Source organism: Diabrotica undecimpunctata, chromosome 1 (genome assembly GCF_040954645.1).
Source record: "Diabrotica undecimpunctata isolate CICGRU chromosome 1, icDiaUnde3, whole genome shotgun sequence".
In the NCBI taxonomy this organism is placed as follows: Eukaryota; Metazoa; Arthropoda; class Insecta; order Coleoptera; family Chrysomelidae; genus Diabrotica; species Diabrotica undecimpunctata.
This window is the reverse complement of record NC_092803.1, coordinates 68,589,294-68,605,889: the sequence shown is the minus strand read 5'-3', so window position 1 is coordinate 68,605,889 and position 16,596 is coordinate 68,589,294. Positions and strand designations below refer to the sequence as shown.

At 33.7% G+C, this 16,596-nt stretch overlaps 1 protein-coding gene across 1 annotated transcript; it reads left to right on the top strand.

The window, feature by feature from the left end:
• Window positions 1-4,751: 4,751 nt before the first annotated feature.
• On the top strand, window positions 4,752-15,896 carry Osi22 (Osiris 22). The gene is made up of 2 exons (XM_072528768.1): window positions 4,752-5,006; window positions 15,014-15,896. Exons 1-2 carry the CDS (start codon window positions 4,856-4,858, stop codon window positions 15,682-15,684), a joined length of 822 nt encoding a protein of 273 aa, XP_072384869.1. The 5' UTR covers window positions 4,752-4,855; the 3' UTR covers window positions 15,685-15,896.
• The last annotated feature ends 700 nt before the right edge of the window (window positions 15,897-16,596 follow it).

The window sequence follows — 16,596 nt, the reverse complement described above, 5'->3', positions numbered from 1 at the left end:
ACTTTTCCGTGCACACCTCTTGCCCATCCTCTTTCAATACTCCCACCCTCGAGAACATTGTTCCTACTCCTCCGCTGGCGTCGCCAATTACCGGCACTCCCGGCAGTTGCGGGTATCTCTCCCGAAGCTTGCCGATCATGGCGGCATCTGCCGTGTCCGCGGTTATTACAACGGCCACATCACCAGCGGATTCAAGGAGACTACCCTCACACATACTTGTTCTCTCAAAGATTCCCTCCGGCCATTCTTGACTGACTAGATCCATGATCTCATCAGTCCCCTTACACTCATCCCAACTCTTTCGAATTTCGTTCGCTCTATTCTCATTCATCTGCAGGTCATCAGATATTGTAGCCTGCACACCTGCATTCCTTTTAGCACATCCGACAAGAGACGCGTCCGTCTGCGTCCCCGTCGAACTCACACACTTCCTTGCTACCTCTCTTTCACTATGCCCTTGTTCTCTGGCCAAAGAGATGAGATTCCCGGCACGGGATATCTCCCTCTCCAACCCGCAGAACAGGGTGTTCATCTTTTTCACACCGGACTTGATTTCCACCTTGGTGTTGACGTTGACTTGCGTCAACCTCAACACCTTTTCCAACTCTACCTTCAACCGGGACATCTCCCTCTCAACCCTATTGAGATTGACAGGAGGATGCTCCGGCGATTTTGGCGACTCCGCTCTCCTCTTTCTCTTTCCCCTCACCTGGGACCAGTCCGAACTATTGCCTGCGTCGTCTAAATCGACCGGCTCTGGAGAACTTTCGGACCCAGAACTCGGTCTTATCTCCCCTCTTACCGTCTCCACTCTGACCCCTACCATGCCAACGGGAGTTTTGCAGGTCTCACCCGCAGCACCCCCACCGCATACGCGCTTGGGCCGCGGGGGCGTTCGCCCGATCTTCTCAGACCGAGCGAACACTCCCGAGCCCTCACCTTTCGCTCCTTCAACATCTTTTGTTTTGTTTTTTGTTTTGTCTAATTCCATCTAATTCCCACGAATAGGGCCGAAATATCCGTCCAGCGAGGCAGTGCGCCCTTACCTCGCTAAGGCTACCATACAACGAGAAGATGCCATTCTCCCCGAGGGCTCCGTTCGAGACCATCTGACGCTAGGCCATTCATCCCATAGGCACGGGTCGCTTAACACCTTAAGATTGCGGATTTTTTCATGAGGTTTACTCCTCCCAGCGGTAGTCGCACGCATGCATGCCAGTAAGACCAGCACGAATGAGTGTAACTAGATGACCGACACAGCCGCCTCTCCTATGACGGTATATGGCAGAGCAGCTGGAATTGGCTGCTCTCATCTTGGGGAGGTGACCGTAGGTGGGGGCAGGGCGTACCAACTCCGGTCCCCAACCACGCCCACCTCCCTTAGCAGTCATAAGCCTGCCCCCTCGCGCCCGCTTTACAAAATTTAGCGACCGCGACAGGACAAGAAAATGCCCGCCTCTCCGTTTAGTCGGCTTTTACGACAAGCAGGAGGATCACTGTGGGGATATTCTACTTAAGAGGCCCGTATGGTATCGTACCGTTGGTATCTGCACCTCTGTCACTCCTGCAATCCACTATATGCCTTATTACGTTTGCGTTCTATTAGAACATGATCTCATGTTACTTTGTGACTGTCTGTATAATCAAAACTTATGCTAATTTTTTCCATTGTGTTCTCTGTAGCAAATTCGATTAGTTTTTTTTATATTTATTAGATTCTTTATGTAAACTTCTTCCTCTTATTTTACTTCAATATATTTCCTCTTTTCCGACTTTAGTGTTCATGTCTTCAATGATTATTTTTATTTCATATTTCTGAATATTTCCTATTGGGGTTCTTATCTTTTCGTAGAATTCTGTTTTGGTTTCCAAATCTTTATCTTCAGTGGGCACATGTACGTTAATAAAACTTATCTTTCGGTACTTTCCCCTTAGTCTTAAGTATTACAAATTCGATCTGATATTGCTTGGATATCTACAACTGCTTTGTTTACTTTCTAGGTATGAATCTATTCCAAAGTATCTCTTGGGCATAAGTACTTCTTACATTCCATATCGCAATTTTTCCTGTCTTTGGATATCCTTGGCGCCACTTTGCGCTTTTTTTCGTTTTTCAAAGTATACAGGAATCATATTTCCTCAGTTACATATCTTCTATGTCAAAAAAATAAATTTTTTATGAATGTTCTTTTTCTTCGTTTCATATTCATTCCTTCTCGTTTATAATCAAATTCTTATAGCTTGTTTTTGTCTGTTTTACTTAGCTTTTTCTTCTTTTGCTATCAAAATTATTTCTTTCTATATTTCCTTTTCTTGTAATGTCAGATCATTCTGCTTCTGGACATAGACTGTTTCTCCCATTTTTGATGCATTCCTCAGTTTTATTTGTGTCTGCAGTTCTTGAGATGTGATTGTTTTACTGCGTTTTTTAATTTTTTTTTCCTTCATTATCTTTAATTGTTTATTACTTTCTATTTGTTCTTTTCTTATTTGTTTTATTTCAGTCATTATTTCTTCAGCTTTTTCCATTAATTTTTGCATCGTTTTAATCATGACATCCTGCTTCTCTTCCTTTTTCTCCGAGTCACTTTGTCATTTTCCTTCTTAAAAAAATTCATCCTGGTTTATTTATATGCTTAATCATGCTTATTTCTTATTCCTTATTTTTGCAAAATTGTGTGCTTATATAAGAGCTTATCTTGACCAATTTATTCTTTTAATCTGGTCTGTAATTATCACATTATTTTGAATATAAACATTAAAGATTGTTATTTTTTATCCTTATCGGTTCGTATTCAAAAAGTAACGAGAAAACCTATCAAATCGGTGTAATAATATTAGGACTATTAGTAGTTATAACAGCTCCGATGATCATGGAAGTAAAAGAAAAAGAAGACGTCGCAAAAACTGCAATAAAAATTTTAAAGAAGAAAAAGGATTCATGGAGAAGATACTTTCTATGATGGTGTCTCCTTTCTTCATATATTCCTCAAGTATACCTATGATGTTGGTTTCTATGTTTTTTACGATGATAAAGAGTGCGTTTTTAGGAAAAATTGGATTGATATTGACGCTAATCAATAATATATTAACGAGTAGGAGAAATCCAGGTGCGGTAAGCACATCCAAAAATATGGGGCTTACGTCAATAGGAAACGATGATAGTGATAAAAATTATCCTTCTAACGTAAAAGTACGTTAATTTAGACAAATAATAATTGTGACAAAAACAAGTGACAATTATATTTTTTGAGATGGTAAAAACATCGCTTAGAAACAGCCAAAAATTATTTAAAGATTTTTAAATAGTTAATTTTATTATTAATTTATTATTTATTTCTCTATTTTAACACAAATAAATGAATTAAATTTATGAGTTTATTTTATTTTTTTATGTAAAATTAAACATATACCAAGATCTCTGACATTCTTAAAAAAATAGTGGAAAAGCATATAAAAATGATCAATCTGACTATGAATCATTAACTCAGTAGTTCATTTAGATTGGCCCATATGTATATTAAAATCACCTTTTATTATTACTTTCTCCAATGATAAAATATCACTCAGTGTATCTATAATCACTTAGAAGACACATTGAGTGATATTCTTTCAGAGGAGAAGGCCATATTAGAAAGGGGTTTTTAATGTACATATGGGTCAATTCAAAAGAGTATATGAAGCAATACATAGAGAACTAACCTTTGGAAGTAGAAATAAAGCTAGAGATGATATGCTGGAGTTAGCAATACTAATAAATATGGCGATTGTTTGGAAAAATAGATTCTTTTAAGAGAGGAAGTCAAATTTTCACATACACAAGTGTCAAGGTCAATATCAGATTATTTCATAACAAGAAAAAAAGATACATTTGAATGTAAGGACTAAAGGTAATAGTCAGTGAGACTTTAAGCCAACAACGTAAGTTGCGTGTGCTGGACATCGAAATAAAAAGCAAAACGAAATCAAAATATCGAAGAGAATCACAAACAATCAAGCGGTGAATGTTAAAAGATGAAAAAAGGTCAATTTCGGGAAAAGTAATAGAAAAAATGTGCTGGAAGCTGAAACATAAAAGGAAGTCTTATGCAATTTGGATGAATATAATCATTATTATTACCGCTATTAAAATACGTAGAAAATTATCAAAAAAAAGTTTGAGAATAAGAAGACAAGGGTGTCGTCAAAAAAGAAGTGGCAGTAAAAGCTAAAAAAATCGTATATAAATCTATACAATCAACTTGATATCACAGAGAGTGGGTCAAGGATATAATATGTAAAATACCCAAACACAGATCAAAGAAAACAAAAATCTTAAATCAGATTAGATGCATCCAATAAAATACTAGTACTACACGAAAAGAATATCAAAAAGCGATGTAAAAACAAGAAAACAAAATAAAATTTGAATTTTAAAACGATTTTGATAAAATCAAATAAACAAAACCTCAAGTTAGAATAGAATAAGACACGAACAAAGCTTTTAGTTCTTTAGGAGAAACACACTATTTAATATAATAATGACTTTACTTCTGTAGAATAAAATATGCCTAGACCACATATTGTTAAATGTAACATAAAATTCCCACAAAACTACTTATTGTTACGAATAACAATGTAGACTAATAATTACAGCAGAACATAAAACAACTGCAACAAATAGCCTGCATATCATAAATTAGAACGAATTATCGAATCGAAACCGCACGTTCTCAAGAGCGATTTCTGATTTCTTGTCGGTCATCCGCGATACCATTCTTGACTTTCCTCGTAACCACGCGCTCGTAGAAGAGGAGGTTCGGCCACAACGTGCTCGGTCCACAGTCATGCGATACTACTTTTTGGGAAAGCCACGATGGGTCCGAAGTCGCGGTTAGTTGTTTTGATTGCGTTTTTCTCGTATTTTCTAAGTACTATTGGTGCCAGTCTAAGTGGAAACGTCACTAATACTTTTAATATAACTGATGATAGCGAGGCATTAGTATCCAGTACGCAGATTAAAGAAGGTATTTAATATTTCTTTATTATAGTCATATGTATCAACCCCTAAAGTTATAAACAATAATAAATGGGACAAAACAATATTAGCAAAGTACAAAATATTTTGCATATATTACTTAGAAATAGAGATTTTGTAGTATTCGGAGAACATTAATCGGTCTTAAAGTCTTAAAAATGAAAAATCTTACACCTATAAATTTCCACTGTTATTTTCACCGGCATTAACGTCACTTTTAATTCAGTATCCCCCATTAATATCGCTTATCTAATTTTTTTTCTATATTTAGTTTTATATGCAATTTTAAGTTACATGTTATTAGTTATTGTATCCATATTTACTTTTAAAGTTGTCTAGTGTTGTGAAACATAAGTGGAAACAGATATGAGCTCCTTAAAGCACAAGTGGTATAACTCACATTAACCATATTTTGAGTTATGTAATGTTTTATTGGAATTGTTATAAAAAAAATCAGCAATATAATATTCTAAGTTTTATTTTCGAAAATGTATTAACAAAGGATTGTTTTAGTTATTATTAATAAAAATATAACCATTTTGTTTAACATACGTACATTTAATATTGTTTAAAAAAATTCAGCAATATATTCGTAAACGTGTTAGGAAAGGTTTACTAAAAATTCATTTAATATTGTAGTTAACAACGCTTTATTTACATATCTTCAATATTGAAATCTAACTGTAGTGACCCTATGTCATGAGCATCTTCTGAAGTAAACAGTTCTCAAAATAGGGATGCTGGATGGGTGGAACAAAAGGAAGTCTTTCATGTCATTTTTTTTCTCTTTGGTCACAGGTTAAGGTCCACTGTATAGTTTTGGTTGATCTATATTAGCTAAAGATACTGGTCGTCTTTTTTTAGATCTCGGCTTTAGGTCTAGCTAAAGAATGGCATTTCATCCGAAAGATTCTCCTTAAAGAATATTGTGAATGGAGTTCTCTATCGAATCTACTGCATTTATCAACTGCATTTATTAACAAACGCCAATTTCTTGGGCATCTCTAGATCCAGTCACTTCCTCTCAACAATACATGAATCTCTTTTTTGTTGAAAGCTTATGGCAACCTAAATTATAGACTATGCCAGGCTCTAAGAGATCTTCATCAAAAAACTAATTTTCAACTACACTAAATCCAATTAAATATGCAAATGAAACTTAATGTATCAAAAACTAACATCCAGAGACACGTGTGAAAACAAAAACAGTTGCAGGAACATAGGTGTATATCCGTCGTACTTCATTTTGGCTGTCAACAGATAAGTGACTTCACTGACAACACAAAATGTGTTATCTATCAGCATGGTTACTATATGACTTATAACTTACATCATTTGTGCTAATATAAAATACTTAATGCGGAAAATGATTTAGACCTTAATTAAAATTAATGGAAAATGGAGTTACACCACTTGTGCTTTAAGGAGCTCACATATAACTGATGTATGTAAGTTTGGATTTGGACTTGATCCATTAATCGTAGATCGTAATAATGACGACAGTATCGTAGCTAAACCCTTAGTAAAATTAGAAAAATGATACAGGGAACTATGCAGCATCTCTTTGAATAAATAATTACTCTGTTTCCAAAAATATTGGAATTTAAATACCTTACTGGAATATAATGGTACATTATTAAAATACAAAAATTAACCTTATAAATTTTTATTTTCCTAAAAAAATGTAAAAGAGTGACTGACTTTTCTTATGAAGAAACGGAGGTTCAAAATAGCGGTTTTTAGTTCATTTGAATAATAAATATTTATATAATATACAGGGTATTACTAAATAAGTGTAACAAACTTCAGGTGGTGCATGACTAAATAATGACATTTTGCTATATACTTACTTCGTTTTCCGAGATACAGGGTGTACACATTTTTCTTACAAACAGACGATTTGTTTATTGCTCTGAAATTGGTTGAGATATGCAAATGAAATTTGGTGAGGTTTAAGAAGGAGTTATTGGGCATTTTTTCTATATAAATAAAAATTTTATATTCTTCATTGGCGCTCATACGGGTAATGGTCTCAATTTTTTTAAGAAAAAAATGGTACGCCACTGAGATATTTTAAATTAAAAAACGTTTTTAAAGTCTTCGTTTAATTTTTGACAAAAACTGTTTCTTCTTTTTTCCCATATGAGGCGCCGTTTTTATGCAAATAAAATACTTAATTAATACATTCTCAAGAACTATCTTATACAATAACAAAACCAAAACAAAAAGTACCACTAATAAAATTTTAAATAGCTGCAAAGCTACAAAAGAAAACGACTCCCTGAAAAGTGACGAAAGATTCAACTCTTAGCTTCATTGTTTGTCGTATTCGTGCAAATATTCCTGGTTCATGTCTTATTTACGTATGGAAAAGTGCTTCAGTTAAATTGACTGAAACTTTTTAGAGAGGCTATGGTCATGATGATCAACCTCTGTAACTCTGAAACAATTGATTTGTGAGTCTTGGGGCAATGAGAACTTATGGTACTAATTATACTTTTTTATTTCCAGTACTATCAGTATGGCTCTTATGGCCAGGTTCCTACAAAAACTGTGTTTTTTTTTAAATAAATTTTATTTATAGTACAAAAGATATTTAAAAATCAAACTTAAATAAACTACTAGATTTTTTTTTTCTTTTTTTCAAAATGGCGGATCTGAAAATGGCTGCCCAAATTTGTTCAATTTGTTGGTGGGTGTCATCTTTTCTTAGAAATCAATCATCCAACAGCAAAAAACAAAATGGTTTCATATTCTATACCAGATTGGTCATAGTCGGAACTACATTGGAACACTTTCGCCAAAAAGAAACAAAATGGCGGACTTTTGAATTTTTTGATCATTTTTGTTCTTTTAATTGTTTTTAACTTTTTTAAATAACTATCAATATTTTTTGTTGTTGTACCAAGCGTAGACAAACATCTAAAGAGAAAAATGCCGTTTGTTTTATTTTGATAGTGCAATAGTTTCGAAATACGAGTGACACCCAGTTTTAAATAACGTGGTTTCAAGGGCCGGATTAACCTCTTTGAGCGCTTCGCTCTCCCTCTACTCTACCTACTTCAAGATCACACTGACCTTTGGGATTCATTCTATATATTATTCCCAAGAGTATTTTCTAGCAATTTAAAAAAATTGGATTTTTTGGAAATTATTTGGAGGAACCTGGCCTTAACCTAAACAAACATCACATCTTTTTTTTTATCTGAATTAAAGGCCTCAGTCTGTGTCTAATTTTTAATATTATCTTCGTTTTTAATGTTTTTACGGAGAGATCATGTTAGTGTTTGCAATATTAATTTGTATCTAATTTTAAATTACTTGTAAACGCAATGCCCATAGTTTTTTCCTTCTAGAACCATTTGTTTTAAATGCTTTCCTTTAAGAGGACTTTTATAATTGCGTTATTTAAAGAGGAGGAACTGAAACATTTAAAAAAATATGTGACTTATCTTCTTACTATTACTAATAGTATGAATATTTGTTACATTATTTTCTATGCAGAATAGTTTTATTGGTATAAATGAAAGTATCAGCCAACTTAAGGGAATGGTTTACTTTTCAATATTGATATCTATCTATAATGACTTCACACGTCACGCATGCAGACATATTTTTATAAATTTGAGCGTTCTACAGGGTATCCCATAATTAATTGGACATTAGCTACTGGGTGATAGCTGACATCAAAATAAAGCATTTGAGCTCAAATTGTTTAGGCAAAATGTTGCTGGTTTTCGTTCTACAGGGTGATTTATTATTATTTTTTTATATTATTTTTGGGGATATATTGAAAATTATTTAACCGATTCAAGTAAAATTTATTATCTTGCTATTATTTAGTATGCTTAATATGAAAATGATATTAGTTTTACCAAACTTGAATAGTTTTCAATATATCCCTAAAAATAATATAAACAATATTAATGAATCACCCTCTAGAACGAAAACTAGCAACGTTTTGCCTAAACAATTCGAGCTCAAACGCTTTATTTTGATGTCAGCTATCACCCATTAGCTAATGTTTTATTAATTATGGGACACCCCGTATATTATTTACATATGAAGAGTACATACATTAGAGTATGAAGATGAACGAATGAGGTTTAGACCATTCTTTTTTCTGTCCAGCACAATATTTATAATAATCAACTATAGATGAACAATAGTGTATACTTAAGATTGGGCAGTGTCGTTTTGCTTAGGATCATGAATAGTTTCATCCCTTGGATCTGTTGCTTCTTCGATAGCTCGTAGACTGTATATTTATTTCTTTTATAAAGTTAATTGAAGTTAACTGCAGGCTCAATCGTCTAATTGACGTACCTTCAAGGGTTGCTACGTATTGTTTGTTTAGTAAAACTCACCACATACCAAAGACCATAATATTGATACTACCCGGACTATAATACGTTCAAAGTAGTTACTAGTACATGATTTAACTGTCTTTTTCAACATTCCGCTAATAATTTTATGTATTTCCTTTGGAGGTCTTCCTCCATGCGTTAATATGTATTGCAACGCTAATATCTACGTAATTCTCGTCTCTTATAGTAGGCCAAACATGGACAAACAATATATTATTATAAACAAATATACCACTAAAGACACGAGATCCTTTACAAATATCTGGTTAATATTTTGATATTAAACAAATAGGCACCGATGAAAAATTATCGGATAAACCTAATATAGGCTGTATGAAACAGAAAGCCACTTATTTTTATGGAATTATAAAAAATCTCAATTTGATTAACCAATATTTTTATCAAACTATGTATATAGCAATTCTTTTAGATAGGTTTATAATCAAAGATCCAGACTATCCTACTCACTTAAAAATTAACAATGTTGGCAAAATCTTTGAATAAATGTTTAAGCCTAATCTTAATTAGTTTCTCATGATTTCGTAATGCAGGATGGCAACGAAATCGGTTTAAAAGATCAAGAAGGCAATGGAAGTTTTTAGAATTTACTGAGTAAATAATTTCTTGTAAGTTTAGGTTAGGTTAGGTTAGATTCAATATAAGTGGGCGCTTAACCACCCTTCCATTCGACCTAAGAGGTCTATTGTGGTTCATCCCTAAGTTATAGTAGTCCTTTTATCCCATTCTTTTCAACAAAGCTTACTGTGGCCTTAGATGACACTTTTACGAAGTTGTAAGGCTCGGGGGTTGATAATTTCTTAAAATGTATTAAGCCTTATCCTATCTAACCCTGGAAAGTTGCACAGCTTGACAGAATCTGCAATTTGCACTTTCTCTCAGTCTGATCCGATTTTGTTCATATGTCCCTTGAGATGAGAGACCTACCTGTTTGTTCGTACCACTGGTTACTTTTCATCCGTTCCGCCCAGTCCAACATTATTCTTTTGGCTGGGCTTCTTACTATGCCAACGAAAGGTTGTGAGAATATAAATGTTTCTTTGGTCCCTCCCCTGGCAAGTAGGTCCGATTTGTCATTCCCTTCAATACTAGTATGTCCGGACACCCAAATAAAAACTTACTTTGTTACTTTTTCGATCCATATCAGATTCCAGTTCCAAACTTGGACTCAATATGAGTGTATTTAATTCTACCTTGCTATTAAAATATAATTTTTATAGATCTCTCGCTGCAGTTCATCCTTATTAGTTTCTGCAGGCACATCTTTAGGGCATAAAGTTCTGCTTGAAAGATAGTAAAGAGATTTGCCTAAGCTTTTACTAAGGCTTAACTTTAGGTTCTCTCCACATATTCTGGAATTCCTTCATCGGTTTTAGCATGTATACCAGCATTAATCTGTCTTTATGAGATTCGTTTTACTTAACTTTAATTCGTCCCTTCCTAGAAAGGGGACGATTAACGACTTTTCGAAAGTATATTTAAGTTGGTTTGCACCTGATATCATTTCCAACTCTGGATGATTTTTAATTATCTCTCCAGATTTGATCCCACTATCCTTTCGCCTTGCTTCGTGGCGTTATCTCTGTGGCGGTCTTTTGGCGTTTAGAACACCGTATTAGTGCGCTATACGTAATCATAGGTCGAACTACATACATAGCCAGTACATCTATGCGGCTTTCGTACCCCATGTTTTCCCACATATCCTCGACATTCCCAAAGGGAAAGCTTTGCTTTATTGGTTATTCTTTCCAAATGTTCGTTACATGTAAACCTCTTATCTAGAGATAACTGCTAGATATTTATCTCATTTGCCTCGTTTACATTTTCTCCATACAGAGCAGACATCCAGATATTATTTAGGTTCCATCTCCTTGTAAAACTGACCACTGTTGTTTTACTGGGATTGCCAGAGTGTTTTCCTGTCGCACCACCTAGTAAAGATATTTAATGTTCTTTGGAGTTTGCTGGATAGAACATTACCATACTTTACTCTTACCATAATTACTAGATCATCCGCATAGGTATGCACTTCTACTTTCTGTGCGTCAAGGAGTGAGATCAAGTAGTCATCCACCAGGAGTAACTACAGAAGAGGAGAAAGCACACCTTCTTGTGAGCACCCACTAGCTGCTTCGGCCAATATCTCCTCTCTTTGCAGGTCTGTTAGAATCGGCCTATTTTATAGCATTGCTTTGATCCAGTTGCTTTGATTCTGCTGCATCATAAAGAGAATTAAGGACGGCTAATATTAAGCTGAAGATTCTTTTTTGCAGTCTTTTGCCACGATCCTTAAAAATATCATCTAAAATACCATTTTCTCCCACCCTCTTGTTAATTTTAGATATCTATTGCTTCTTTAACTTCATTCAGAGTTGGTTTCTCGCACGTCCTCTTATCATATGCTTACCAATTCTCATTTCCTTCCAGGTCCTCTTTTTAGTCTGTATTTAAAAAATCTTTGAAGTACTGCTATTAGTTCGAAGCCCATATATTTAATTTTCCTGTAGTATTTGCAATACTTTGTATTTTTCTTTTTGGTTTTTTTCATATCTCTTAACTTCTTGGTGCATCCTTTACCTCTTTTTATGTTTCTCTTTTTTTCCTTTTGCAAATTCTTTTAACTTTCTTTTTAGCCACACAGTTTTTTATCATATTTTGGGTATTTTTTCTTTTTCTTTCTACTTTTGCCTTGTTTCTTCTTGTCAAAGCTGTCCTACATTCTTCACCGAACCAGTATTGACGCCACTTTATATACACTCTTCCTGTATGGTCTGCCATTCTTTTTTTATTTCCTGTTTGGCTCTAGTCTTTTCTAGATTTCTCTAGTTTGTTTACTACTTATTTCTCTTCAAGGTGCTTTAATTGGTAATTTAATCTATCTCCAACAGGTTTTAAAATTATTGGCAGTTCTTGTTTTAATTTAGCTATTACTAGTGTATGGTTACCGTTGGTACCTGCACCTCTGTAATTCCTGCAGTCGATTATATGCCTTATTATGTTTGCGTCCTATTAGGTCATGGTCTCACTGATGTTTTACATTACCATCAGGGAGGTTCGTGTTACTTTGTCTTCTTCTTCTTGCTTCTTCAATATTAGCCTCCTAAATTGTTTAAATTATGGCACCAACTTTTTATTGATCTGTCAATACTTCTTTGTCCACTTGGTGACTTACCTCGTGCTATTTGTACTATTCTATCCTCTGCCATTCTACTAATGTGTTCGTTCCACTCCTATTTCCGTTTTGTTGCCTATCCATTTATGTCTTCTATATTGCATGCTCTTCTTACGTTTTTGCTTCTCTCCCTATCCTACAGACTTTATCCTAGTGTTCTTATTTTCATCTCGGTTGTTTCTTGTAGCCGTTTCGTTTTAGATGTGTCAGGTCTTATCTCCGCCGTGTATGTTAATATAGGTCTAATTGCTGCTTTATATATTCTTGTTTTTGTGTCTTGTCTTAGGTGTTTTTTCTTCCAGATTGTGTTATTAAGAGATCCCGCCACTTTACTTGCTTTTAAGCTTTGTTGTCGTACTTCTTCTTCAACATATCCGTAACTAGTTATATCTATTCCCAGATATCTAATCCTTGCTTGCTGCTTTATATCAGTTCTTCTATTATTTCTTGGTCTTTGTTGTTGAAATAAGTAATGTTTCATGTTGCTAATCTGATTGTGGCTTATTTTTTCTTCTCGTTTTCTTTTTCTTTGCATGGTTCGTCATCTTAGGTTCCGTCTCATTCCGAGGCTTTATATTGGTTTTTTGAGCCTTGTTTGCTTTTACAATGGGTAGGATGCTAACCTGGCCCATCAACCGTCCTCTTTTATCCTGGCTTGGGATTGACTGTGGGCATGAACGCGGCTTCTGAGCTAATCAATCTACCTAGTCCTCGTGCTCATAACCCCCAGGCAGAGTCACATATTCAGTACCTTAGGCAACTTCGTATATTTACGTATAGTGTTTGTATTACAAGGTCTCATTTTCTCCCTTATTTAGATAATTTTAATATCCTATGTATTGGTCTTTTATCCCAAAGGCAATCCTAACTGTAGAAAGGTAGCCCGAATTCTCCCTTGAGATTTGGTGTCTCTCTGACCCTTTAAATTGATTTCTCTGAGCTAAGCCATTCTTTATTAGTACATTCAATAACTTCACTCCAAATTCTCCTTCTTTTAAATTCTTATTCCTAAATGACAATACCCCAGAGTATTGGGGTTTCAAATTTTATATGTTACTTTGTGACTGTCTTTATGATCAAAACTTATGCTAATTATTTTCATTTTGTTCTCTGTTTTTACTATATTCACTAGATTCTTTATGCAAACTTTATCCTCTTATTATACTTCATTATATATCTTTTTTTCCAACTTTCGTATTCATGTCTTCACTGATTATTTTTGTCTCATATTTCTGTATATTCTCCTATTAGGGTTCTCATCTTTTCGTAGAATTCTGTTTTGGTTTCGAAATCTTTATCTTCAGTGGGCGCATGTCCGTTAATAAAATTATTTTTCGATACTTTTCCCTTACTGTTAAGTATTACAAACTGCTTTGTTTACTTTCTCGGACACCCCAATCCCATTTCAAAATATCTCTTTATACCTCCACTCTTAAACAGGAAGCTCTTTCCTATTTTTATTATTTAATTTCCCAGTTGCTTCTTTCTTGCAGGACAATAATATTTATTCTATATTTTTTCATTATTTGATCTAAGTTTCTTAACTCTGCTCATGAGCACTCTTTACATTCCATGTCACAACTTTTACCATGTATTTAGATATTCTTGGCTGCCTTTTTGTGCTTATTTTTCCGTTTTTTTTTTTTTGAATATCCAGATATCGTATTTCTCCTGTTACATTTCTTCTATTAGTCAAAAAAATATATTTGTTTTTAATTGTTCTTTCTCTTCATCCCACATCTGTTCTTTCTTGTTTATAATCAACTTCTTGTGTCTTATTTTTGTCTGTTTTACTTTACTATTTTCTTCTTTTGCTATTAAAAATATTTCTTTCTGTATTTCCTTTTCTTTTAATGTCAGATCATTCTGTTACTGGATACATTCCTCAGTTTTATTTGACCCTGCAGTACTTGGGAAATGAATGCTTCAATGCTTTTATTTAGTATCCTATCAGCTTTATCTATTTTTATCCCTGATATGGTCAAACTTTTATTTTTTTCCACAAATGTCCCATTCTGTCTTGTAATTGTGTTACTGCGTTTTTTAATTTTTTGTTTTCTTCCTTTATATTCTTTAATTGCTTATTATTTTCTATTTGTTCTTTCCTTACTTGTTTTATTTCAATCATCATTTCTTTAGTTTTGTCCATTAATTTTTGCATCATTTTAATCATAACATGCTGCTTCTCTTCTTTTTCTCCGTGTCACTGCTAGAAGGTGGTGATCGCTTTGTTATTTTGCATCTTCCAAAATATTTATCCGATTAATTTATATGCCATAGCAATTTTTTGCTTGAATCATGCTTATTTCTTATTGCTTCTTTTTGCAAAATTTTGTGCTTATATAAGAGCTTATTTTGACCGATTTATGCTTATAATCTGGTCTGTAATTATCACATTATTTTGGATATAAACATTAAAACTTGGTATTTTTTTTTCAGATATATCAACAGTTGCACCAAAGTCTTCTAATCTAATTCAAATACAGCCGAAGCTGGTACATAAAGCAGCAATACACAAACTAGAAGTGATTAAGAAAGCCAATAAACCAAATAACGTATCTAAAATTTTGGCTTCTAAGAAACAGATAGTCCAGAAATTTAAAAAAACAAACGTAGCTGCTAAACCAATCAGTGCAATTCCCTCTAAAAAGACCTTATCGGTCCGGATTCAAAAAGTAACGAGAAAACCTATTAAATCGGCGCAGCAAATTGTTAAAGGTAATATTGGGACTATTAGTGGTGATAACAGCTCCGGTGGTCATGGAAGTAAAAGAAAAAGAAAACGTCGCAAAAACTGCAATAAAAATGTTAAAGAAGAAAAAGGATTTATGGAGAAGATGCTTCCCATGATGGTAACTCCTTTCTTGATCTCTTCCTCAATGGTACCCATGATGTTGGTTTCTATGTTTTTTACGATGATAAAGAGTGCGTTTTTAGGAAAAATTGGATTAATATTAATGCTAATCAATATGTTTACAAGTAGGAGAAATCCAGGCGCGGTTAGCACTCACAATCTAAATATGAACCATCCAAATAACCAAGTGGCCATGGCACATTATGGATGGCACGGAGATGAAGAATATGGGGCTTACGTCAATAGAAAACGATGATAGTGATTAAAAATTATCTTTGATAATTTAATACTGCTGATGGTACAAACTGTGTTACTAATTAATGTAGACGTACATTAATTTAGAACAGTAATTGACAAGTGACAGTTATATTTTTTGAGATGGTAAAATCATCGATGAAAAATAGCCAAAAATTATTTTAGGATTTTTAAATAAATAATTTTATTATTAATTTATTATTTATTAACACAAATAGATAAATTAAATTTATGAGTTTATTTTATTTTTTCTTGTAAAATTAAACCTATACCTAAGATCTATGATATCCGTAGAAATATAGTGGAAAAGTCTATAAAATTAATATAATTATTTGACTATGACTCGTAGTTCATTTGGATTGGACCACATGTGCATTAAAATCCCCTTTTATTATGACTCTCTCTTCTCATGAAATATCACTCTGTGTATCTATCATCACTTAAGAGACACACTGTGTGATATTTTATCAAAGGATAGGGTCATAATAGAAGGCGTTTTTAATGTACATAAATATGGGTCAATTCAAGAGATTATAGAGACATAGAGACCTAACCTTTGGAAATAGAAATGAAGCTGAAGATGATATGCTGGAGTTAGCAACACTTATAAATATGACGATTTTTAACACACTTTTTTAAAAGAAAGAAATAATTATTATTTCAACAGGAATAAGCCCCAATTAAGGTTAAAATTAGTTTGTTGACGTTTCAATTTCCACTTCGAAAATCGTTCTCAAAATATATTAATGTTTGTATTAACACAAAGGCAAAAACTCTTGATCAGTATGTGCTGCCGATACTGACATAGACTCATGGTCAGCAGTCACTGTGGACTTGTAGATGTTATCATCTCGACTTCCGTTTATCTACTGCCTCGTATATATGAACCAAAAACTCTTACCTGTGGTCCATA